This window comes from Rhinolophus sinicus, chromosome 2 (genome assembly GCF_057876585.1).
Source record: "Rhinolophus sinicus isolate RSI-liver-muscle chromosome 2, RSI-T2T, whole genome shotgun sequence".
Lineage (NCBI taxonomy): Eukaryota > Metazoa > Chordata > Mammalia > Chiroptera > Rhinolophidae > Rhinolophus > Rhinolophus sinicus.
The window spans coordinates 11,468,572-11,495,410 of NC_142502.1; the positions used below are offsets into that span (position 1 = coordinate 11,468,572).

At 37.1% G+C, this 26,839-nt stretch overlaps 1 protein-coding gene and 1 pseudogene across 6 annotated transcripts in view; one reads left to right on the plus strand and one right to left on the minus strand.

Moving 5' to 3' along the window:
* Window positions 1-26,839, plus strand: part of IPCEF1 (interaction protein for cytohesin exchange factors 1) — a 152,467-nt gene that overhangs the window by 90,904 nt on the left and 34,724 nt on the right. For all 6 annotated transcript variants that reach the window (XM_019749258.3, XM_074333724.2, XM_019749257.3 and 3 more), the window contains 4 exons: window positions 12,967-13,040; window positions 15,079-15,150; window positions 20,785-20,843; window positions 22,181-22,269. In XM_019749258.3, the coding sequence (XP_019604817.3) occupies window positions 12,967-13,040; window positions 15,079-15,150; window positions 20,785-20,843; window positions 22,181-22,269 (294 nt within the window). The remainder of the gene's footprint in view (window positions 1-12,966; window positions 13,041-15,078; window positions 15,151-20,784; window positions 20,844-22,180; window positions 22,270-26,839) is intronic.
* LOC109456784 (tropomyosin-like) lies at window positions 1,004-9,895 on the minus strand (annotated as a pseudogene).

Here is a 26,839-nt window from a genome sequence, read left to right on the forward strand (position 1 = left end):
CCAACACTGCTGGGGAATATGGAATGTTTCAGCTCTTGAGATGTTAACCGAGAAAGCAAGAACATAACAAAGCCAAAATGTGCAGCCCTGTCTACAAAATCCAGTTTAATCAGGAGACTCCTGGTCTTTTATTAACTTAGTCTTGAAGAAGGAATTAAAGTCCTAGATATGTAAATCTTCAATTTATTGTTCCCTAAAGTACAGAGGAGATGAAGTTAGGCCAGTTCCTTTATCTCTGCTGCCAGAGAGGCCCCTTCTGACCAATATTTATTAATAGAAAAATGCTCTTGCTCAATAATTGATGGTGAACAATCTTTTTGATATAGCTCCCGTGAACAGGACTAAATTCTACCATATTCATTCCTGCTGAGTAGATGGCCTCTTATCAGAGTATTATGACTATTTCCCCAGCACTCTCATGCTGCTTGCGCAGAAGATGTTTGTGCTGCATGGTAGAATGTGGAAAAAAGCCAGGGTGATTAGGTTAATCTATCTGTGGTTTCTGACTTCCCACAATAGCACCGCCCCGCTTTTGCTCTGGATGGAAAGGCCCCACCCATTTTAATGTGATAGTCTGTGGCCTCCTGTAGTGTGGCCACTGGTGGCTCAGAGGTTCTATTCTTCAACCTTTTAAATTGACCAGTGACTAGATATTTGAGTCTGTGTTTTGAAAGTGTGGAGTTGTCTAATCTCCCAGGAACCAAATGCCCTCAGTCTTAAGAGACTATGTTCAATAGGAAACACCCTGTCTACCTTAGACATAAATGCAATTTAAGGGTTAAAATAGAGCTGAAAAAGCTGGTGCCAATTGAAAAGAAAAAAGGAAGGAATTAAATTTAACTGGTGCTCACAGCTTCTCTGATACAAAATATTTGGTCACGTATTCATAATTTGCTTGACATTTCCAGCAAAGTGCAGATGCAGTAACAAAAGAAACTTCTTACGAGAGAAGAGAAAGACAGGGAGGTCTGGAGCTTCTGTTGGAACAGCTCTTCTGTTTTGGTTATAGACTGTGAAGTTCATTTAGTTTCTGATGTAAACTCACATTCTCTTCCAGTCTCTGATCCAGTGTCTGATGTAAGTTCACATTCTCTTCCTTGGCCTGGGCAAGTTTTTCTCCCAGGTCATCAATTGTCTTTTCCAGTTTTGCAATCCTTCTCTCTGCAAATTTCAGCACGGGTCTCACCCTCTTTCAGTTTGTCAGACAGAAGTTTAAGTTCTTCTTCATATTTATCCTTTTCAGAATACTTTTCAGAGGCCGCCTCCAGCGACTTCAGGTTGTTAGTGACATTCTTGAGTTCTTCCAGGTCACCACATTTTAGATTAGACACCTCGGGCACACTCCTCCACCCTTTCCAGCTCGCTCCCCAAGCTCCAACTTACCAGCTACCTCCTCCTATGTGCAGTCTGCCTTCTCTGCAATGTGCTTGGCCTCTGAGCTGCAACTCCTGGATCTCCATCTTCTCATCTTTCATGGCCCGGTTTTCTATCACCTTCATTCCTCTCTTGCTCTCATTGGCAGACTTTTCTGCTTCCTCCAGCTTCTGCAGGGCCATGGCCAGTCGTTCTTGGGTCCCGTCCAACTCCTTCTCAAAGAGCTGGATGCGCCGATTGAGAGCTGCCACATCCCTGTTAGCTTTCTTGCGCTGCTGGCGCTGGCGTTCCAGCTCCCACTGCAGGCCCTGCAAGCGGACCTCCGCGTCGTCTGCCTGCTGCTGCAGTGCCTGGGTTGCGCTCTGGGCTGGGCCAGACACAGGCTCCAGGGAGAGCTGCAGCAGCCGCCCATGTAATTCCAGTATTTTTAATTATTTGAACTGTCATACTGCTTTCCATAGTGGCTGCACCATTTTACCTTCCCACCAGCTGTACATAGGGGTTCCGATTTTTCCATATCCTCACCAACACTTGTTATTTTCTGGTTCTATTTGTTTGTTTTTGTTTGTTTTGATAGCTATTCTAATGGGTGTGCGGTAGTATGTCATTGTGGTTTTGATTTAATTTCCCTAATGATTATTGACCATGAGCATCTTTTCATGTGTTCTTTGGTCATTTGTACATCTTCTTAGGAGACAGGTCTTTTTCTGTTTTTGAATCAAGTTATTAGTTTTGCCTTGGTTGAGTAGCATCTTAATAGCACTCATGAAACTCATAAAAATACTTTGAAGAGATTGAAAGCTCCTGAAGAATGGGAAGATGTAATATACTTTGAAGACAAAGTTATACTGACTAACTGTGATTTTAAAAGAACTAACCTTATTCTTCATTTCTCATAGATTTCTAATATTGAAATTAAATGCACCCGAGTTTTACTTTTCTTAAATGGGTTTCCTTTATTTATTCTCCCCGTGTTCCTGCTCTAACCATGGACAGTAGATGAAACTTTTCAGGTAGAATGAGATGTAATCTATTCTGTAATAGTGAGATTTAATCAACTTTCTTATTCATTTAAAACTTTTCCTTCCTATTTAGTGCTTTCTTCCTTATTATTATTATTTTTTTGACCATGTTCCTGAAGAGACCCACCCTATGTAGGTAAAAATTATCTCTCAGGTTTAAGGCTCCTAAAAGAACAGGTAAGAGATAAAGTTGGACAGGGTAAGATCATGAATGGCTTTGCATTCTAAGGATTTTATATTACAGAGAACAGTAACACAAAATGCATTTACATTGTAAAGCTTCCATCTTAATTGTTGTTGAAAATGATATTTCAGAAGCAATGACTATCTTTGTATGTCAGACTACCAGGAAGTTCACTAGTAACTTAATTTTATTTACAATATGATTCCACAGGGAGAGAATGGAAGAATGGCTAGGTAGGAGAGCTAATTTACAAATCATAAAGTAAGATGCCAGTTACTTCTTGGTCACCACTTCAATATGACCTAAAATACTAGGGAGGTAGTCATCTCTGGGTGATTTTTAGGAGGAAATAATGAAGAAGGTTTAGGGTACCAACCAACTGGGCTATTCATGAATAGGAACCATGAGTAGAAACATTTTCTTAGAGTGGAATGGCCTCTTGGTTTAGGTTTCTCAGAAGCAGACCCTCGGAAGAGGATTTGGGTGCCAGTAGTTTCTTTGGGAAGTGATACTGGAAATACTTGGAAATGGAATGGGGAAGTGAAAAAGGGTAGAAAGTTAGCTAAGAAAGGTCTCCCTACCAAGCCAATTCTGACTGTGGGTAACAAGCTTGATTCTGCTGGGGAACTCTAAGAGCCTGTAAAAAGTATACACCTCAGAGTTTTCTTCCCAAGGGCAGGGGAACAGGAGTATGTATACACCAGGTCCCATTGGTTGTTGCTTGAGGACTGATCCTGGGGACAATCATTCTTGAGCACCTCCGCACAGGTGGGGAAGTGGAATGTGGTAGCCACGGAAGCACTTCCACAGAGAGACAGTGCTGTTGGTAGGAAGTGTCGCTAGTGGCCCCTGGGTGGTCAGGCCTAGGGGATGTGGCTGAGTCACCAGCAGCGCCTGCTTCAAGTGGTCTGCTTCCTTCCGAGCCTTTTTTCTCTCGCCCTGGTCGGGGCCTCAGCATCCTCAGGACTATCATAATTATCACAATCAGCACTCTCAGTCCATTTTTATCATTTATTCCAGGAATCTGCATGTTCTGTAGGCAATTGGGCTTTTCTGTTTATTAGTCAAAAATGCAGACCAAATGTTCTCTGTGTAGAATATCTATTTCTAGGCATTTGTGAGAAGAAAGTGTCTTTCAGTCAAAGTCTCATTACATGCACAGAGTAATGTTAGATAAACCCAAATGCAATAATATTTTAATAAAAACATACCTTAGATCATATAAGAAGGATACACCGTGTTTCCCCGAAAATAAGACTGGGTCTTATATTAATTTTTGCTCGAAGAGACACATTAGGGCGTATTTTCAAGGGATGTCTTATTTTTTCATGCACAACAATCTACATTTATTCAAATACAGTCATGTCATCTTCTGGAACATCGTCGTAATGTACTAAATTCGTCCATCTGGCTGACGATCTTAACTGGGGCTTAGTTTTGGGGTAGGTCTTATTTTTGGGGAAACACGGTAGTAAGCTTGCTAGCATTATTGTCCTCCAGATAACTTAAAGTATTTTCTCCAGTGATTAATCTGATGTAAAGAAGTCAGGGAAGGTTGAGATACACAGCTATTCAAGGGCTCAGTTGACAGTGGACAGAGTAAAAACCTTATGACTTCACCTTTGTCTTTCTGGATCATTCCCTCTCTTTTGTTTTCATTCCTTTTTCCAGTTCTTATCAGTTAATGAAATAATCAAATCTTAACTTTGTTTTATAGCTTTAACAATTTTATAGGATCACGTACATCTATGTTAACTCTAGTTAGCCTCGAGACGCTGGTTATATCTCCTTTTCCACTGTGTGGACACTGACTTGGGAGGTTCAGTGCTCTGCTTCAGATCACACGGTAGGTGGGTTGCATCAAGATATTCTGATACCAAATCCAGGGTTCTTTCTTCTGTGCCATCCATTGGCTACAGAGTCTCTTCTCCTATTTTAGCTCCTGGTTGAGACTAAAGTTCTTCAGTCACACGTTTCGCATTATTTAACTGATTTCTGGGTTCTGGTCCAAGTTTTATCACTTTACTCATCCACATAACTTTCCTATTTATAATGCCAATCTAGTTTGCTGTCTGGGTCAGAAACTGATCAGTTTCGTACATTCTGGCACTTGAATATGATTAATTTTCCTCTGACAGGTAAGATAGTACTATGTGCGTGGCCTATGCTTAGTTCTCAAATGTTAGCCGTTTTTAGATATTAGTCAAGATTACTCTATTTCTTAAAAGGACTTTGGGCATTCTCACTGCACGTCTGCTTCTGACATCTAGAAGCAAAACAAGACATTGTTTTCTTGCTACCCTTGCAGTGTGTGTACAGCCCAGAGTTGGTAAGTTCAGCTCCATGCTCTCTGCCCAGGCAATTCTTGCAGAATGTAGATTGCCTTGATGTGTAATCCTTATGTTTCCTTTTCTGGAAGGAAGAGGGAGATGAGGGGCTCATCAGAACAAAGCAGTGTGTTGATCTCTAGTGTATAGAGAGGAAGAGGGAATCTTTAAGTCCATGCAGATTTTTTTCTTTTGAGGGGGAAGAACTACTAAAACTATGTAAAAATAATAATGACAATATCACTACTGAAAGTCCTTAGGCTTTATTCCACTAAATACTTATAGTCAACATTCTGTGCTCTAAGGTCTCTTGGAGTCATTAGCAGTGGTGTGGGGTTATGTCACCATGCTTACATTCATCTAGGTTCATATGTTTTTTAGAAGTTGCTTTGTGTGTGTGTGTGTGTGTGTGTGTTTAGTATAAATAATTCACCCAGTCCCAAAGTCAACACTGTGTAACAAGTTACAGCCAGATAAGTCTTGCTTTCATCCCTATTCCTCCACCTTCTTTCCTCTCTCTTTTTATGTTTGTTTTTGTTTTTATTTTTCTGTTGTTTTTTTTTTACAGATATAGACGCGTAAGTATACTGAGGCATATCCTATTTCTTTTTTATTACACAATTTTAGCATACTACATCTATTGTATCTATCTTATTTTTTCTCTTACTATGTCCTAGAGATTACTCTATATCTATACATGTCTTTTTTGTGTAGTTATTAATTGCATGTGGATGCCACAGTTTATTCAACAGTCCCCTGATGATAGGCAGTTGGATTCTACCCAGTTTTTTCTTGTTGCAAATAATGTTTCAGTGCACATATCATTGCACATAATAATAATTAGGACAAATCATAGAAGTGGGCCTTCTGGGTCAAAGGGTACACACATTGTTGCTAGTTACTACCCTGTTTCCTTACATTGGGTTGCATTTTGCAGTGTCTGACAGGGACTGTTTCTCTGTAGAACTAGAACTTTAACAATTAACTTTATTCTTTTGTTCCATCTCAGTTTATTTTAGGCTTGTAATTTAGAGACTGTAATTCAAATTTCTCTAGTGGTCAGAGGTCTGTGTGTACCAGTGACCACAGTTTTTTCAAATTTAATGACAACAGGTGACATAAAAATGGGCAGCTTCGCCTAGAGCTTGGACTTTGTCTGTTTCCCACGTATGGGTGGTTTCAGGGCAGAAGCAAGCAAACCATGGACTTATTTGGAGAAATGGAGTTTGCAGTTTCTCCTGATTCCGATATCCAGTGGGTGACTTCACTTCAATTTATTTAAAGTAATTCCAAAAATGTTAAATTCATATTCACACATAAACACAAAAGCATCTTACATGAAAACTTATATATTTTTTAAAACTATGTTTTCCTCTGAAATTTAATAAGATCCTATTCATTTGAAGACCTGTGATTTGTTTAATAACAGGTTTGGAGAGGAAATGCTACCATGAAAATCCATATAGATTCTCAGTTGCATTTTGATTTCAGAATTATTAAAGAAAAAATCAGTTTCTTAGAATCAAGGAAATATGGTTCCACTGAGAATAGAGAGATAATTATATTTTTATTTTTAACCATGAAATACATTATGATTTCCTCTGTTATACTTCATTTGTTGCTGGTTTGGTCTTCTTTGACCTACTTAGCCTCTGGAATATATGCATCACTTATTTTTCTTGGTCTGCCCTTCTACCTTTCTGACATATATAGATACTTACAAAGTAATTTTGTCTATTTTCAAGGTTATCTGTAGTGTGAAAAAGTCCAACTTTATTGATGGCAATGAACACTTATTTTGGTACTTAAATACTGAAAATTTGATGCTTGATTATAATTAATTAAAAAATTGTGTCTGAAGTGTGATATAGTCTGTATAAAATATTTTTGCCCCTAAAATTCATGTAGTCCAAAATTGAAGCCAGAATTCAGCTTAAACCATAGACTATACGAAATATTAAACGAATTTTGCATCTAAAATGTGACCAAGTCATACTGAATCATAGGCGGGATCATCAGAGACTTCCATATTTACCTTCGTTCAAGTCTCACTGATAGCGAAACGGGAGGGATTTCACTCATAGTTTTTTATTCCCCAAACTTTTCCTGCATCTCATGTTTATAAAAACAACTTTATTGAAATATATTTTATGTGTCATAAAATTCACCCGATTCAAATTTACAATTTAATATATTTTTGTAAATTTACTGAGTGATGAAACCATCATAATAAATCAGTTTTAAATCATTTTCATCATATCAATGAAACCCTTAATGCCCATTTACAATTAAACTTCATTCCTACCCCCAATTCCAGACAACCACCATTCTACTTTTTGTTTCCGTAGATCTCCCTTTTCTCTACAATTCGTATAAAGGAATCATACATTAATGTATGTTTCTTGTATCTGACTTTCACTTAGCATAGAGTTTTCAAGGTTATTCATATTTTAGCACATGTCCATAGTTTACTAAATAATATTCCATTGTATGAATATACCACTCTATTTATTTGCCAGCTGAGGGATATTTAGATTATCTCCAGTTTTGGGCTATTATGAATAATGTTGCTATAATATTTGTATCCAAATCTTTGTGTAGATGTAGCTGTCATTTCTCTTGGGTAGGTACCTAGGAGTGGAATTGCTAGGTTGTATGGTAATTATATGTTTACATTTTTTAGGAACTGTCAAGTTGTTTTCCAAAGTGGTTCCTGCATCACATTTTAGTACTTATTGCCATTTAGCACTTTATAGTCCGAGGTAAAAAACAATGTTCCTTATTATTCATTCATTCATAAAACTCATTTCTTTATTTCATATCTATTGAACACTTACCTTGTCCCAGGTATTTTTGCTATAACTATAAATGACAATAGTATTTCCTTCAAGGTGCTCATAGTCTATTGGAAAAACAGACAAATAATCAGATAAACAAATACATTAAGAGAAGTATGTAAGTGAAGCCCACACCTGGCGCTGGGTACCAAAGGAGGGCACCTATTCCAGTCTCAGAGTAACAGGGACAAAGTTTTGAAGGTCACACCTGAGTCGGTTCCTGGAGCCCTATCTAGGGGAATGAAGTAGGAAGTACATTATGAACCTAGGAGCAAAAGGCAATCTTCTCTGCTCGTGGTCAGAAACCTTTTATCCTGATCAGCTTTACTGTTTTCCATAGCCGTTGTTACCTATAACACACTGTGCAACGTCTGTATTTATGTGTTGAGCTATTGTCTCTTTTCTCCTTCAGAGTAAAAATCTCTGTCTGTTTTGTTCACTATACTATGTATCCCAACTATCTCACACAGTGCCTGGCACAAAGAAACTAGTCAGATATATTTGTTGACTAAATGAATGTGTAACACTAAACCGTTTTGATAAAAATGTGTATTTAATGCTGCCTAATGACAGCAACTGCAGGTGAGACTCCACTGACACAGATAAAAGCAGAATCGCTAGGAAAAGCGGATGGATTGATTGATGAGGAGGAACACCTCTGAGATTGTAGAACATCCTACCATAAAGTATAAGGCTTTGTCTCACTTCAGGATTTAAGACTAGACTTGGTAAGGCAAGTTTGCATAGTGGCGAAAAAATGGTTTGGTACCTCTGGCAAGAGAACACACTTTTTTATGACCTTAGGATACAGAAGAAGTTTGCAGATACCAATGCAGAACTTTCAAGTAACTTTTCAGAAAGTTAGGAATCCTTGAGGAGGAAAGAAACTATTGGAGAAAGTTCTTTTGATGAACAGAGCACGGAACAAGGGATCTGAGGGGAGTAGGAGGAGGGGAAGGAGGAGGAAGAGAAGTGTCATTCTATCTTTTTTGAAGCATTTTTGCAAGTCAAATAAGCAAGGACAATTTTTGACATCGTTACCTGTGATTTTGAGTATTGCTTGAATGTCTTCATCACAGTGGAAAACTGCCTTTGCTTATGAAGGAAAGGGAGATTTACTGGGGAAACACTAACGTGTCTGTTACTCAAATTTATTTAGGCTCTTAGTTGAAGGAATCTCAGCCATTTCTGTTATGCAGAAACAGAATGCACCCAAGTGAAGATTTGTGACATATCTTTTACATGGATTTATTTTTAAGTAAATAAAAAGTATTAGTAAAGGCATATATTTATGTTTCATTTTTTGATTGATTTTTGTATTCTAATTTTAGATGGGCTTTTTGTACTGAAAAGAAATTGTCTAGAGGCTGATAATGCTATAAATTGGGTGTCAATTCTAATTCAGCTCAATGGAAGTGTTTTCATTCTTTTGTTTATTTTCGGTTGAGTAGGAGCAAGGACACTGGAGGAGATGGAATTGTGTAGTTAAGCAGGACATGATCATGAAGTGCATTTTTTTAATACTCTGCTAAGGCAAGCAGACTTTATCCAAAGGCAATTGGGAACCATGCAATATTTTAATGAGAGAAGTAATGTGAAGAATGGAGTAAAGATTTGCTGTTACTGTGATTTGGACACTAAATTGGAGGAAAAGACAGAATTAGAGAGAGGGAAAATGGCTTCAGAGACTTTTTCAGTAATTCAGGTGGACGTTAACGGTGATATGAAGGAAGTGGTAGGTAATGGATGGATTGAAGAGCTGCGACAGAGGTAGCAATGATAAAACTTAGTGATTACCTACACAGATGCTAAGGAGATGGAAGAGGCAAAAATGTCTTCCATATGTAGTTCCTTTTATGACAATTGGAAAGAAGTGATACCATTTATTGAAGTAAAGAACAGGAGAAAGAGGAAGAGGCATTTTAGGAAGTAAGATGATAAGTTTAGTTTTGGATATGTCTTTCTTATGGAGTGTGTTAATCACCTTGGGCTACTATAAGAAAATACCAAAGATTGGATAGCTTAAAGAACAAACATTTCTTGCTTACTGTTTTGAAGGCAAGTAAGGCCAAGATCAAAGACAGATTCGGTGTCTGATGAAGGCTTTCTTTCTGGTTTGTAAACAGCTGCCTTTTTGCCATATCCTTGCATGGAGGTGAGAGAGGGTCTCTGGTCTCTTCTTCTTACAAAGGCACTAATCTCACCATGCAGGCTCCACCTGAATGACATCATCTTAACCTAACTACTTCCCAAAGGCTGCACCTCCAAATACTATCACCCTAGGGATTAGGGTTTCAGCATATGAGTTTTGGGGCAATACAAACATTCAGTCCATAACAAGGAGCCCATGGAATACCTATGTGAATAGGTACACTAGGCAGTTGGATCCCTGAGACAGGATCCCTAGGGTTGAATCCCAGTTTGAAGTACAGATTTTGGATGTGTGTGTACAATGGTGATCCAGGCAGCCATGGGAGTATGTGGGGTCCTCCATGTAGAGTATTGGCATGAGAAGAGAACAGGAGTGTGGTCAGAGATCTGGGGAACACTGACATTTAAGAAACAGACAGGAGAAGATGACCCCATGAAAGAGAGCAAGGAGTAGTTAGAACAGAAGGAGATCAGCAGGAATGTGTTGTTAGAAAAGCAAGACTTGAGACATTTCAAGATGGAGGGAGTGGACTATAGTATCAGTTACCAGAGCTCAATTAAGCGAGGGCTCAAAAGATGGGACTTAGCAACACAGAGACCACTGGGTTCATGGTAACTACCACTTCTGCGGACCAGTGGGCGTGGACATGGATGGATGGAGGAAGTAGAAACAAATGGTGAATATAGATTATTTTTTTCATCCTAATATAATTAAAGAAATTGATATAAAAACACCTTAGCCTGACATATTTGCCCCCTTCCCCCCAGGTCAATTCACATAAGATTAACCACGTCAAAGTGAGCAATTCAGCGGCATTTAGTGTTGTGCAGCCACCACCGATGTCTAGTTCCAAAACATTTTCATCACACCAAAAGGAAAACCCATATGCATTAAGCAGTTGCTCCCCATTTCCCACTATACCAAGCCCCTGGCGACCACTAACCTGTGTTCTGTCTCTATGGATTTACCTCTTCGGGATATTTCATATAAATGGAATCATGTAATATGTGATGTTTTGTGTCTGGCTTGTTTCACTTTGTATAATGTTCTCAAGGTTCATCCACATTGTAGCATGTATCAGTGCTTCATTTGTTTTTATGGCCGAATGACATTCCATTATATGGATATACTATGATTTGTTTATTTATTCCTCTGTTGATGAATTGTTTCCACCTTTTGACTATTGCAAATAATGCTGCTGTGAATATGCAGGTACATGCGTTTATTTGTGACCTGTTTTCACTTATTTTGGGTACATATCTAGGAGTGGAATTGCTGGAGCCTAACCGTTTTTCAAAACTACACTTTTATATAGTGATGTTACCTGAGAATCTACAGGAAGCTTTGTGCATTGGAGAAAACATTGACTTGTGGTCTATGTTCTTTAAGTGCTTCACATTCTATTTGAGAGAGGATTGATGAAACCACCATTCAGTAATTAAACAGTGCATCATGAGGTAGATAAGTTGAATGAAGAAAATGCATATACTGAGGGTGTCAAAAAAAGTATACACATTTTAAGAAAGGAAAAACTATATTAAAATTACACAGATGGTAACCATTTTGAGCACCTCTTATAATTGCAGAAGTCAAACATGACTTCTATTCCTCTTTTCTTATCAATATATATTGAGTGTTACAGTTTTACTGCAGTTTTCCTTTCATAAAATGTGTATACATTTTTTTTGTCACCTTCTGTATGTGTAATTTTTAACAAGGAAGTTCCCTTTTCATTTATTTATTTATTTAAATTTATTTTTCAATTACAGTTGACATACAATATTATATTAATTTCAGGCATACAACATAGTGATTAGACATTTATATAACTTGCACTGTGATCACCCTGATAAGTCTAGTACCCATCTAGAAAGAGCCATTTAGAAATGAGTTGTGAGTCTTATAAGAAGAAAGCATTTCAAGTGAAGAGTTTGAATAAATTGGCTCATATAGGAGAGAAAGGAAAATACAGGCATAGGGTTGGATGTTTCAGTTTAATTTTTCTGAAGGAAGGCGTGCAAGTTGCACTCTGGTTAGCAACAAGGGAAAGAGATACAGAATGATGACGTGAACTAAGAGCATCCATGGTGCTACTTCAATAGCTAGCTAATTTTTAAATTTAAGATTGTATTTTCAGAATCAATTTATTCTCAACTCCCAATAAGCTCTGACTCATTTCTGTTTAATCATGTGGTCTGTATTTCTCTAATCACGCTGGTGTATATGGAAGAAGATTTGAGTTCTGTCTATGACAAGCAATCTAACCCTCTTGTGGTTCTGTTAAATTTTATCCATAAAATAAAGATTAACAAATTCTTAAAGAGGTAGAACAATGGTTACATTTCCTATAAAAATGTTGGTGTTTTAAAGTGGCATTTATACTATGTCCTCAAAAGTGTCGTTTTCTTCTGCAGTCTTCCCTTTGTAGAAAAAACTCCTAAGAATCAATTACAGAACTGAGACTTTCCCAGATATGACTCTGAGATTTAATCCCCAAGGAACTACCTACAGCCTTGGGAGAGGAAATAATGTTTGTTGAGTATCTGTTAAGTGTTTTATTTACCTGAGCTCATTTCTGTCTTATAACAACCCAGGAAGTGGTAGATTCATGATGTGAACCTCAATTTACTAACTCTAAAGTCAGATGTCTGTCCACCATATCTTAGGGTGCTATTTGGTTCCACCTTATGTACCTGTGGCTCACTAAAGTAGTGGGATGAACCTGATGCCGGGGCTGCAGACAGGCCCAGCAGGAAGCAGAGCTCCGATGGCTTGGCTCTGAACTTGTCCAGGAAGACAGGAAGGGGTGGGCAGGTCCTTTCCATGCCATATGTTGGCCATCCCTAAGCTGTGTCACATTACTCCTCATGGGAAGACTCTGGATGACTTATCAGGAGAATATTAATTTCTCTTACAAAATATGTATCTGGGGTAAGTCAAGTGCTATTCAGGGAGGTATCTTTTGATTCCTCTTGATTTCATTTATACTATCTCCCACATATGTGATCTCAATAAACTACCTGCTAGAGTTAACGCATTTGTTTATATATGTGGTATGTATGTGTTTCAGGCAGAAAAAGCTGATGGATTTGTCAACCTGCCTGATTTCACTGTGGAGAGAGCATCTGAATGCAAAAAAAAGCAGTAAGTTGTCTATCATTTTCCACAAAACTCTGAGCCAGGATAATATCTCTTCATAATGTTCCTCGAGTGATGTGACGATTTGGAAGTTAGTGAATGTGGCACTCAAATGTCTTAGAACTTTGAGCTTTATGGGTTGGTACCCTAAGCAATAATAGAAGCTTTTCACCTCTTGTTTTCTGGAATTTCATTTTGTTGGAGTGGATGGTTTTAAAACCCCATGGAGTCTTGGCATGGTATGTTGTTGACGACTGTGTCTGTGATATAATTAAAAACAAGCTCCCTTCCAGGATTGGCAGGGAAATCAGATGTCAAGGTTTTGTCCTTATAAAGGGAATGACTAGTTAAATAGGATTCTTCAGAGCTGTAGATATGATGGCAAGACCTGTTTCTTTTTCTTAGTTTATGGAGTTGTCAGTAGCCTCCTTGAAATTGAATTCTCTTGAGATGTCTTAGACTTGGGGATTATGGCCCAATATAATAATTTAAGTCCAAAATATTTGAGAACCAACAGGAACCAAAAAAAGTCACTAGCCCATTACCTCATTTTACAGAGAAGGGAACAGTCCAGAGAGTCTGGACTTGCCTAGAACACATGGGAGAGCTCTCTAGACTCAAAATGTTCTTCCCATAATAGTATCCAGCTGCATTTTGTATATATGTCCTCTTCACCTTTTTCTTATTTTTTCTACCATTGACATCTTTTCTCTATTTTATCAGAAAAGAACATTTCCCTATTGACCTATGTTGCTGGTAGCAGTGATTGACTTATTTCTAATAAAATAAATAAACTGGCATTAGCTTTAAGTCTTCACACTCTGGTGTAGCTGCATCTACCCAGTGATACATCAGCTCGTGGCGATTCTTGTGTTTTGACCAAACTGGTTATACACAAAAACTCTTGCCCGTACTGTAGGACTTCCGGCCTAAATGGTAAATGGGAAACAGTTTATTATTTGTTATCTTTAATGTTTTATGCTTTTATTAAAAAAATAATCTACCTTATATATTTTCTTTACCAGAGGGTGACTTAGATAAGGTTTTTGATGGGTTGTCACAGTGTGGAATTTCTATACTTGATTATTTTCCTGTAAATAGATTCTTGTATATATTCGATTGAATTGACACTTTTCTTAAAGGAGTTGATCTAAGTATTTTGAAGTGACACTGTATCACTCTAAAGTTTGTTATTGTCTCTTTATAGCAAAGCAGTTGGCAAAGGAAAAGAAAAGAATATGCCCCTATATACGAAAGACAGTTTGGGGAATATAATCAATCATGTTGTAAAGATTTTGTAGGGTATCAGTTGGGCATTTGTCTTATTAGGGAGACAACTTCATGGACAGTGTAGATGTCTGACCACTGCAGTGTACACCTGAAGCTGAAGCTGAATAACAACGAATATCAACTATAATTTAATATATATATATATATATATATATATATATATATATATATATATAATATATGACTAAATATATATATATACACTTAGTTACAGGATATGGAATACAGCGTAGGGAATAGAGTCAATGGAATTTTAACAGCTATATATGATGTCAGGGGTAGTAGATTGGCGAGGGAGGTTATCACTTTGTGAGGGGTGTAAAGATCTAACTATTACATTGTTTTGCACAACTGAAACTAATTAAAAATTATGTAGAAACTACAAAAAAAGTGAAATATCTCAACAGTAATTTTTATATCGATTACCTATTGAAACGATAATATTTTGGGTACAATGAATAAAATAAATATTAAAATTAAAAAAAAGAAAGAATATGCCCCTATGGCTAAACAGAAACTATTGATTAGCCAAGACTCAGTCCTGTTCTGGGTGTCCTGGCATGATAAGTTAACCCTCCGCTCTTTACATGAAATAAAGGTTAGACAATAGGTATTTAATACAACTAAATTTTTTTTTTGTAAAATTACAAAAGCAGATGAATTTATCATACTTATATTTGACTGATTTACTTTCAAACCCATTAATGATTGCAAACACTAATTTCTTGTGTGTCCCTGCTTTTTCCCCTTCAAGTGCTTTTAAGGTCATCCATCCACAGATCAAGAGCTTTTATTTTGCAGCTGAGAATACGCAGGAAATGAATGTGTAAGTAGAGAAAACTGTTAAGTCCAGTCTTTAGGGGAATAGACTTACCTTGGTCAGGTGTTTGAATTTTAAGCATATGTTCATATTAATTTTGTTTTATTTATTTCTGCTGATTTAGGTATTAATCTCTTCATCATCTATAATGTCTTCTTGCTTCTCTAGTATGTGGAAGCAGTTTGGAAAACCACACATATCAAATTGGCTATTTTAGGAAGAAGGCATGAGATTCTTCTGAGAGAACCAGTGAGATGAGAAAGGAATAGACAAAAGTCATTATAAGAAAATATTAAAATGAGAATCAGCATCACAGGGAGAAAAGCTTGAAAGTATTATGTAACCGATCTCACAGCTTTCAGAATTCTTCATGCAAAATAGTTCTACAGCATTTCATATGTGCTGTGTGATTATCATGATGAGACACGTGTTTATCACCTCTCCATATTCAATCCCAAACATTTTGCAAAATCTCCTTGCTCAAAGTATATTTAACATAAAATTTTATATCCCTAAATTCCTGTTTTCTCTCTGCTTTGTTTAAATAAGTGGAATATATGCACAGAGTACTCCCTGCCCCACTCTATCCCCTACTGGTTTAGATCATGACATGGTCACAGTGGCTGTTATCTGAATGAGACTATGTACATATCTGAGGTGTTTGAGGCATCAGAGAATATTCCATTTAGTTTAAGTTCTATTTTCAGAAGTCTTAGTGTCTCTTACTACCTCACATAACTAATTAAAAATATGTCCCTGGAGCACCTACTATGTGTCCCATTGTAGCAGAACCTGGGCAATAAAAATAAAGAATACAGACATAATTCCTCCATTCAGAGTTTATGGCTTAGTCTTTTGTTTACTTATATGTCATGATTTTCCAACCCATCTACCCTATATAATTTCTGTTTGCCCTCTTCTCTAGAAACTTAAAAGAAAAAAGAAGCTGCTTTTCACCAAACACGTATGAGAACATTTGTGCACACACTCTCTCTCTCTCCCTCTCTCTCTCTCTCTCTCTCTCTCTCTCTCTCTCTCTCTCTCTCTCTCTCTCTCTCTCTCTCTCTCTCTCTCTCCTTCTTACAGGATATCCTATCAGCAGCCCTGTCTAGATGGAAGCATTCTCATCAGTTCCCTGTACTTATCTCCTCACCACAAGCCTTTATACGAGAGCAGAATGGCTCTTTACCACAGAAAATTGGGAAGACCAGTGTTAGAAAGAAGGCAAGGAATTGACAATTGAGTCTTTCAAACAAGTCTTTTATTTACTTTGACAAAGACAGAAGTTGTTTTTCCCCTCTTTCTGATTTTAATCCTCCCCCTCACCCCACAGCTTTCTCAAGCATCTGAGAAAAATGAGAGTAGATACACAAAAGGAGAGGATTTTTAAAACTTCACACTCAAAGCTCTTTAATGTCTCTTTTTGTCTGTACTGGTACCGCTAAATCCTATTGATTAGCCAGGCCTAGGTGTGTGAGGGGTGTGGGGAAGGCTTCATGTCTTGCCCAGCAGTACTGGAGCCCTAGGATAGTGAGGGTCAGTCTGGAGCTGAGCCATCCATTAATCCCAGATGGTCTTTCCTGGCCTTTAATGGCAGCGAAACAGAGCTGCTCCCCACTCCTCCCAGCCTCCTGCTGTCCCTGGTTTCTCTCAAACAGTGGCTTGTATCTCCAGCGTCCTTCCTGTCTACATTCTTCCTACCCATCCTGTGAAGGGTTCTTTCAAAGCAGGTCTGTTCTCTCTGACAAGGAAAGAGTGAGACTGAATTTACCACAGCAACAGTTGCTGCTGAGCGCTTTGTTACCTGGTGAATTTCTCCTCCTACACAGTGCAACAACACATTTGTAAACCAGTAAAAGTGCCAGACCCGTATAGGTTCTTGAACCTTTTACATTTCAGGCAGATTTGCTCGCGAAATCACACATCCAACCTACTCTTCTCTGGTTTTTGTTTACATCTCTATTCCGTTTATCTTCAGTTTTCATGTTCTCCCTTTCCAGAGCTCTAATGGCAAATATTGTTGCATGAGTGTTAACTATACATATGATATATACACTCCCCCCGCTGGCTGTTAAATCCAAGCATTTCCTAGTCATCAAAAGCAAGATCTTACTGCCTACCTATGATGTAGAGATCTGTTCATTTGATTTGAAATGATGTTAGTATTTATGTTTCCTGCTTACAAACAAGATATAAATTGAGGTTTGAACATAAGCCGTCCTGACCCCATTGTTTTGAATGACCTTTATATTTGAAAATTGTCCCTTGTAGATAAATGGCCTATCTTGTCTGTGCCTGAATATATCATAATTTCTTTTATTTATAACATCATAATTAAGTTTTACTATTCCGAAGATGGTTTTTCTAACAGCCAACACTACAGGATCTCTTTGGGTCTCCAGGTTAACTTCTCCCTTCTCCCATTTAAAGATTTGTTTTACAGTAGCACCTGAAGAGCTTCCTTTTTCACTGATGTGGCCTGTTTACGCCAGCACATAATGTGTACTGGGTATTTCTTAGTGAGAGGCAGAGATGCTGGGGAAAGACGGGGTGAATGGCTTTTGGCGCGCCTGGTCCTGTTTCAGAAGGTGGTCTCCTTGAGAAACTGTGCTTTTGGATGGTGACATTTCTCTCAGGGACGATGAAGGGAAAGGTAATGAAGTTTAATAGAAATGCCCTGTGTTCTGCAGGGACCCTCACTTTACTAGTAGAGGGTTAAGTAATTAAAGGTAATGACAGAGCTGGTTTCTAAACAAAGACTGGTGCTAGTTGCCTTTCTCAGTGTTGGTGGGAAGAATGTTGTTGTTTTGTACACCAATTTCTTATGCTTGTGCTTCTCCAACACACACATTCACATCAAGTCAATATACAACAAACTCCCAGGAAACATCTGTCATCTTCTTTTATGTAAATATAAATCTTTTTGTGCATCCATCTATTTAGTCACAAATAGACATTTTTCTGCTGTCTTAATGTTAAAGAAAAAAAAAGAAAAAGCTCTTAGCAAAGGAGGTACTCTAAGCCAGTGGGTTCTAGAAAGAAAACAGTCAAATGAGATTCTAATCATCACAGCAGTAACTAATGGTGGGAGTTAAAAGACATGGGATTTGGGTAAGGGCTGAGAGGAATCTTTTTTATTTTTATTGTCAATACTCTTGTTTTGCTGTGTTTCTGTATTTTCATGTTCTGGAAAGGAACTTAGAAGTGTGTTTTCTTGTTTCAGGCATCCTCAATTTTAAACTATTTTTTGTCTTGATATATAAAAAATTTTGTCCATTTCACTTTTAGATACTTTTTTTGGGGAGAGTCAGCCTATATAATTATGAAATCAGTTATAAACTAAGGATTAATTTATCTTGGTCTTTTAAAAGTGAATCATTAAATTCATTGTGCTTTGCCTGATCAGTGTTTAAAAATGTACTTTTAAATGTTTCTTTTAGTTAAGTAATACATAAAACATATTCTTGTAAGAAATTATATAATACAGAATTATGTAAAGTTAAAACTTTCCCATACCCTCAATTTCACCTTCCAATTCAACTTCTTTCTTTAAGATTAACCATTTTTAACAGTATGCTGTATAGCCTTCCCTATGCTTTCTTTGCATACCAATTTGTGCACGTGTACAAATATATAGTTTTCAAAGTATATTGAATCAGGCTGCATATATTGTTTTACTTGCTTTTTTCATGTAACAGTAAGTTATGATTTTTCCAGGTCTTTACAAGGCCCCCCATCTCAGTCTTCTTATTAGCTTCGTTTATGACATGGTTCTGGTGGATTCAATGCCATATTTTATTTATCCATTTTCTTATTGTGGACAATTATATTGTATCATTTTTTTGGTCTTTTTGCTATTGTAAGCCTTGCTTAATTAACGTTCTTCCACACTTATTTGTGTACATGCAGTTGAGTTTTTGTAGAACAGACATTTATAATTAGAATTGTTGGGTGAAGTGCTGCATATTGAAATTTTGAACAGTATCACCAAATTGCCTGCTTAACTCAACAAAGGATGATAATGGTTTCTCTTAAATTCTATCAATCAGATATGTAAGATTTTTGCTGATCTCGTGGTAAAAAATATTTTCCTGTGTTTGAATATGCATTTCCCCAAATACGACTGAGGCTGAGCATTTTCTTTCCATAGATGTATTAACCATTTGTATTTTTTCTGTGATTTCCCATTTCTTTCTTTAATTATTCTATTGGGTCTTGATGAACATTTGCCGGTTCCTACGGCAAGATCTGCGCCCAGGTATTGATCTAGTTTTAAGCGGCCATTAGAGAGCTCGTGATTATCATGGTGCCTAAGGGGATTTCTTAAATGAGGCTGGAGCTCATCTTTTGCTCGTAGGAAGTCCTATTTTATTTATTTTTAAAAATCTGACTTATTATATATTTTCTGTTAAAAAATACAGGAAGTCCATGGCAGGTTGAGGGTTGGGTAAAGATTCCTAATTTGTTGACAACTGTAGACTTGGGAATGTGCAATATTTATGTCATGGTGGGAGTGTTGCATGGGGAATAATTCATGGACTAGAAGAAATGAAAAGTATAAGTGAATCAATAAGTGCATAACATTATTATTATTATTTTGTTGATACTGGTAGACTTAGGAACTACTAAATGCTCTGGTTTCTCAAAAAAGATACAATATGGAATATATATACATATATATATATATATACTTTAATACAGAAAACTGGAAAGAAGGAAATGTAAATCACTTAGATTACCGCTACCCCAAAATATTATTTTCCCTTTAGACAGGTTATATAGCTAAGTGCATATGAAATAGGTGCATTTTAAAATCTTTTAAAAATTTGTGTTATAAAATATGTTTCTAACTAAACCCTTGAGAAGGAACTACAGTAACTTGAAGTCATAAGCCAAGTTTGAGTTCCTTAAAGTTTGTCTAGTTCTATTTTTGTTATTGATGTTTAGTTGGAATTCATTGCCAACAAAATGGTAAATCAACAGAAGATATGATATTGTCAATTTTTACTTTATGTAAAATTCTTCAAGGAATTAAAACTTTCCCCAGTTTAGGAATACCTGTCGAATTCTAGCCATATATTTTACTGATTAATATAAAAATCCTGGCTGAAAAATGTGTTCTCTCTCTCTCTCTCTCTCTCTCTCTCTCTCTCCCCCCCCTCCCTCTCCCTCTCCCTCCCTCCCTCTCGTCTTCCCTCCCCCCACTTCCTTCCTTCCTTCCTTTTTAAATAAACTGGCATTTTAAAAGGTAAAACTTTAAGAATCAGTTTGCTAAATTCAATGATAAAGATTTTGATGGTTGCTAAAAATTTCAAATGCACAATTACAAAAGATATATATTTGTTCATATATTGAGAATATCTAATGTAGTTGCCCATGTTATTCCACTGGATAGTGGGCCACCTCATTTCTTCTCTTAGAAAGAATGCCCTGAGTAAGGAAAATATTGTGAAACCAGAAATCTTAGGTTTCAATAATACACTTTTATGCTGTTTCTGGAAATGTTTAGACTGACTGTAGAATTATGATTTAATTTCATTATAAAGTTTGGCAGAACACCTACCTCAGGGCCTGGGGGAAGGTAAAGAGATAGGTGGCCAGTCTCTTTGGCCAAACATTTATTTTCTATTTAAATTTCAGGTGGTTAAACAAGCTTGGATTAGCTGTAAACCATCGTGAATCTACTACAAAGGACGAAGGTATGTTCTACTTTAAATTTCTGAAAATTTAGCAAGACTATTAGAATAAGATAAAATAGGATGAAAAAGTGATGTCAAGTTCTATGCATAGTCTTGTCCTAATGAAACATACGTTGGCATTTAAAATTATCTGAAAATATGTAGACATATTCACATAGACTTACCAGCATGGACGAGAGCTTCCCATGCTGGCTATGAATGCTTTTCACACTTCACCCACACATTAGCAGCTGTAGGCTTCACTGTCATCTCAAATAACTGCCAATGCAAATGTTTTATTGCTCCACTTACTGGGTTCTTACTCATAGGCATCATCTCATCATGATCTAGGCAGATAACTTTCATCCCACTATTTCCTCTCTGATATTTTAATATTTCCACTAGATGTGTACCGAAAATAATTACCCTAAATTTGTATTAGGAGTTTGAAGGTCAGATTGGGGCACAGGCCATATTTTTAGCTTTCAGCGTTCAACAACTACAGGGGTCTAATTCTTCTTACTGATAAAAGCACTTTTTAATATTAAGAAGGAGGCTTTAGGTGCCACGGTCACAGAGCTGAACACTATTTCAGAAAAGCCCTGACCACATAAAACTCGGGAACTGGAACTAGGGAGTTAAATCTTTGGATAACAAAATCACAAAATCTTAAATTTGGAAATGGAAAAGTGGCAACTTGATTTTAAACAATAAAGAAGTATAATACAATGCTGTGAAATCAGTGACTTAACCATCTCCATGCTCCTCTTTTCCATAAATCAAATACCCATTGTATATTTGAGGTACATTTATAGATTGGGAGGAAAAAAAATAAGTACACAAAAGCCTTCTCCTTCTCCTGGTATATAAGGCCTTCCACGATATGGCCTCAAGGAACGTTTTAGCTTCGCCTTCCACCATATCTCATAGGGGACTCCATATACTTAGCTCAGCCTCCACTCTTGGCCTGGATCTCACATCACTGTGTGTGCACCATTGATGGTTTACTCATCCTACCAATTTCAGCTCATTATGATTCCTGTGATCAAAATTAATACTACTGATTGTATGCCCCCCTTAGTATATGACACACACCTTTTGAGGAATTATTTCAGTTTTCCTCAGCTACAGTTAGTCCTTTTCCCATGTGTTGGACACTCCTTGAGGGCAGAAGACCTGATGTGGCCATTCGTTTTCTGCTCTTGTGTAATGCCTTTGCACCAGGTAGCCTACAAGTTAAGCACTTTCTGAATTGGGTTGGAATTGCAATAGACAGATGGAGAAAAACCACTGCTCATGCATTATGGAAGAAATGATGATGGCTTTGAAACATTAAGCATTTTTATTTTTTGTTATAGAATGCTACAGTGAGAGTGAACAGGAAGATCCTGAAATAGCTGTGGAAGCAGCACCGCCTCCTTACTTTGCTGAGACTCTGTCTCCTTCGGTATGTACTGACATAATTATTCTGTTGTTCATCGATCAAATGCGTGGACGTCATTTCTTCCAGTTGGGTTGAAGCTACCTTGACTGATAAATTTTTAGAACAGGCTAAGGGAGGTACTTGTTAAAGAACAAGCACAATTCTCAGGGCACAGATTTTCAGGCTTCTCCATAGCAACCCACTGGTACGACAGACTCCGAGTATTTGTGTGTGACCCAGAGATGTCTCACGCTCAGAGGATCCATGGTAATGCAAAGAGCTGCTAGGTAATATGTCAGTGCCTGTACAGACTTATTTTATAATGTTTATTTATACTCCAGTTGTTCTCAGAAAGAATTGAAATTGCCTTGCCTAGGTGCATGTGCTACAACAATGGAAAATAAATGTACAGGGGATGAAGATAATAGCATAAAGAGAAAATCAGAGTCAGAATGAGAGCAGCAAGCCTGGACTGGGGTTAGTGCATTAACTCTGCACATGGAATGATTATGTATATTCACTAGAGAAAAGTCCAAGATTAATTCTAAGCTTTGGAAGCGTCCAATGTAAGTTCAGATTATTAATGGATGTTAAGACTGTGGAGAGTTGCTCTATATTTGGGTGCTCGTTGGCATAGTAGTGGTGGCCCCTAGAACAAGTCTAGCAAAGAACTTTGGGGAAGTTGATTTATGGTTTTTATATCTACTATGTACCAGGACTTATGTAGGTGCTTTCAATATTTAACCATTTACTCCCCCAAACAATCCTGAGAAGCAATATTATTTAATCTGCATGTCACTGATTACAAATGAGGCCAAGCATCTCTTCTTGTTTATTGGCCGTTTGGATGTTCTGTTTTGTGAGGTGTCTGTTAGTACATATTTAGTTGTCTTATTATTTATAGGATTTTTAAAATTCAATGTTCTATACATTAGTCTTTGCCAGTTAAAAGTGAGGAACATTTCCTTTCCCATTTCATGGCTTTTATTTGTTAAAACTCTGTTTCATGGTTTCTTTTTGGAAACAGATGTTCTTGATGTCAATGTGTCAGAGTTATCCATCACTTCTATTGTAGTTAGTGCCTTTGTTTCTGGTTTATAGAATTATTTCCTACCCCCAGATCAAGAGGAAGTAGATATTACTATCTTCATTTCATGGATAAAGAAGCCAAGTTTCAGAGAGGTGGAATGGCTTGGTCACATGCCCAGTAAATGGAACCTGAGTTGGGAACCTCAGACTATCTAGCTTTAAAGTACATTTTCTTTGTACTGTGGCATACACTTGCCCATCCATGGACCTAAATAGCTACGGGTTCTGACAGGTTAGCGCAGCTCTTTCACTTACCAGACTTCTTCTTCCAGAATTTTCTATTTTGTGTGATAAAATTTTCATCTATTTTTGTGTTTTGCCAGTTCCTGAATTTCAAGTGTTAAATATCATTTAGATAATGACCTCTTCTGTTTTTACCCTGTCAGTGGAGAATTATGGTCACTTTTCTAATTCATTTGTCTAGCAGCCAAGATCAGAAATAAAAATTTGTTGAATGAGTATGTTTATTAAAATCTTTATTAAGTAGGATTAGCCAAAATTAAGCAAGATATAAATAAAATGAAATTTTGAGTATGGTGAATTTTAGACCAATTTTTGAACTAGACTTACAATCTATCCTTTCTTCATACACTCAACGCTTTTCCTTAATGTAGTCTTTCTCCTCTTTTAAAATCCATTTCTGAATTTAGAAAAGTCTTTTATTTGCTCAAACTTAGTGATATCACCAGACTGTAAAGTGTCTCCCAGCTTTTAACAATGTTCTTATTGGATTACCCTTTATTGCTCCTAAAGAAGTCGAATAGACCTTCAATAGATGTTCCTTCTTGATTTACTAGAGAAGCATATGTTTTTGTTTAATTTCTCTGTCTCTGTCTCTCTGTGTCTCCCTGTCTCTGTTTCTCCCCCTCCCCTTCTCTCTCTCTCAGTCTCTCCTATATTTTAACCTGTAACATGCAAGGATTTGGGTGGTTCTCCCTCCTTTTCTTCCCTCGCTCTCCCACTGTGTTCCGTACTGTGACTCCTTTATGATTTATTTTAGGTCTAAAATGCTGTGATTTTCAGTTTTGTAATGGCAAACTAGTATCACAGAGTACTAACAGCATTGTCAGGTACCTAGGACTACATTTAATGAAAGTAAAGTCAACCAAATTGTCCTCTTAGACAAAGGGTCATGGCTCAATTGCCTTATACAATGATAGTCTTACCTGATGTTACAGTAGAAGCTCAGGGAGTGCTGTTTCAAAAAAAATAATTGAAGGAGTGTTTATGAGAAAAGTGAGCACTGCCACAGAAGTGGGAGGATTCTTTAGAATTTGAGTCATCAATCAAATGTTATTTCTTAGAGTTCTATGTTGAGCATTTTTTTGGAAGGCCATTAAGGCTAACATTTTTTTTCTGAAGAAATATATTAGAAATAGATAAATATTGAACAGTTAGATTTTATTTTTCTTAGAAACAGAGTATGTTCCTCATATTTGTGTATTTCCCAGGCAGATTTTGTTTTTGTTTCCTCTTGTTACTGAAAAACAGACATGCAAGACACTTGGTTAAAATGACATTTAGGCTTTTTATTCAAACAGATGAAATTTTAAAAAAATCATGGTAACTTTTATCCAGAGTGTGAATCAAGTTGTTGTTTTGTCTCAATCTGGCATAGGTTAGCCATGACTGAGCTATACAAGCCTAGTGACAGAAATCCCCCCGCCCCCAATTTCTTGCTTAAAAAAGAAATACTTTGGGTAATGAACTTCCATTTTGGAATGATGAACTGAAAAATATAAAATCAAACTCTTCTGGAAAATTACCTAAATTTTTTTTTTAACTCTTAAAAATTTAATTTAATAGCCAATCATTCTAGTGACTATAGAGTCAAGATAAGCAGTAAGACTTCAGCATCCTACCGATTTGGACCTGTGCTTCTATGGCGGAACCACAATCTACACTCAGGGTCTTCCTGGAGTAAACAAGAGGTTTTTGTGTATGAGCCTTCTTTTTGAGAAGGCTTTGCAGGATGGATAGTAGACAGGACATTCATTTATTCACAGAGAAAGTAGAAATGGGAGCTTTTTGATGGGCTTAGTAAAAAATCTCAAACTAGATGTGAGTCTGTAGGTTTCGCTTTGGAAGATCATTTGTAGAAATCACTATCCGTGATATTTTGAAACTCACGAAAGAGCACAAAAGGAACCAACTTCATTCACATTTTAAACCCGATATTATAAGTTACAAAGTGATTTAAGAGGTATAAAAACCATTAAAAATCTGTCCTACATATTTTTTGTCTAAATCTAATTTTTAAAAATAATTGTCTAAAAACTTGATCGATGCTTATATACTTATTAATTCATTTAACACATGTTTATTGAGAGCCACTATTCTGAATACTTTGGGACACATCCGTGAATAAAAAAGACAATGATTCATTTCTTTGTGGAACCAAATTTCTAGTTGAAAGAGACTTACAATATACAATCAACATAATAAGTAAGATATGAGCTATGTCCGTAGAATAAGTAGAGCAGAGTTGAGTGAGGGAGGTATGAGTGCTGGGGTCGGGTTGCAGCAATAAATAGGGGAGCCTGAGTGAGAGCTGAGATCTGAGCAAAACTCTCGAATGACGGCGTGAGTCAGCCAGGTGGTTATTTGGGAAAGGAGTTTTCCAAGCGTAGAGAACAGTTAGAGTCAAGATCTCCTTGGTGCATTGAGGGTAATGCAGGGAAGCCGGTGTGGCTGGAGCAGGATGAACAAAGATGAGAGGAGCAGGAAATGAAGTTGCAAGGTAGCGGTGGCCATACTATACTGTGGGCCAGCAAAGGACTCTGACGTTTTGAGTCATTTAGTGATTGTTGGGAAAGCCTGAGCACAAGAGTGATGTGTTCAATTTCCATTTTGAAAGGAACATTCGGGCTGCTGTGTTGGAGAGACTTTGGGAGCTGGGGCTAAGTATAGAAGGAAAGAAATCTAAGGAAGGGTGTGCAGTAATCTAGTGGGAGAAATGGCGGTGATTCAGAGCAGGGCATAGTTGAGAAATGGAATGATCGGATTTTTAATGTAGTTGTAAGACAGACCACCCATAAGTGGATCAGATATGAGAGAAACTGAGAAGATAAGTGTTTGTAATTCCAGTTTGAAGACGCTCATGCGATATTTTAACAAGACAGTCCTCACATTTTGATGCATTTCAGAAGTACAATTCCTTTACAGCCAAATGATGAAAAAAAAAAAAAAAAATCAGCTAAGGCAAACTAAAGAAGTGATAAGTAAAAACAAACCCCGCAAACTGTGACCCATTGGCCAGTGGCAGGGGAGGAAGACTCTTAAACACAGAAAGTGGTGAAATCAATTTTGGAAATTACAATTTAATCCTAGTAGGATGAATCTTGCACATCTTTTTACTAAAAGTCACTTATCTTTTGATATGTGTACTATGTAAGGTAATAGAAATGCCTGTGAGTGAGGTAGTTGTGAGAAAAATAATCAGTGACCACACATTTAAGGAAAAGGTAGAAAGAAAAGTTCATGCTTCCTTCTCAAGATGCAAAAA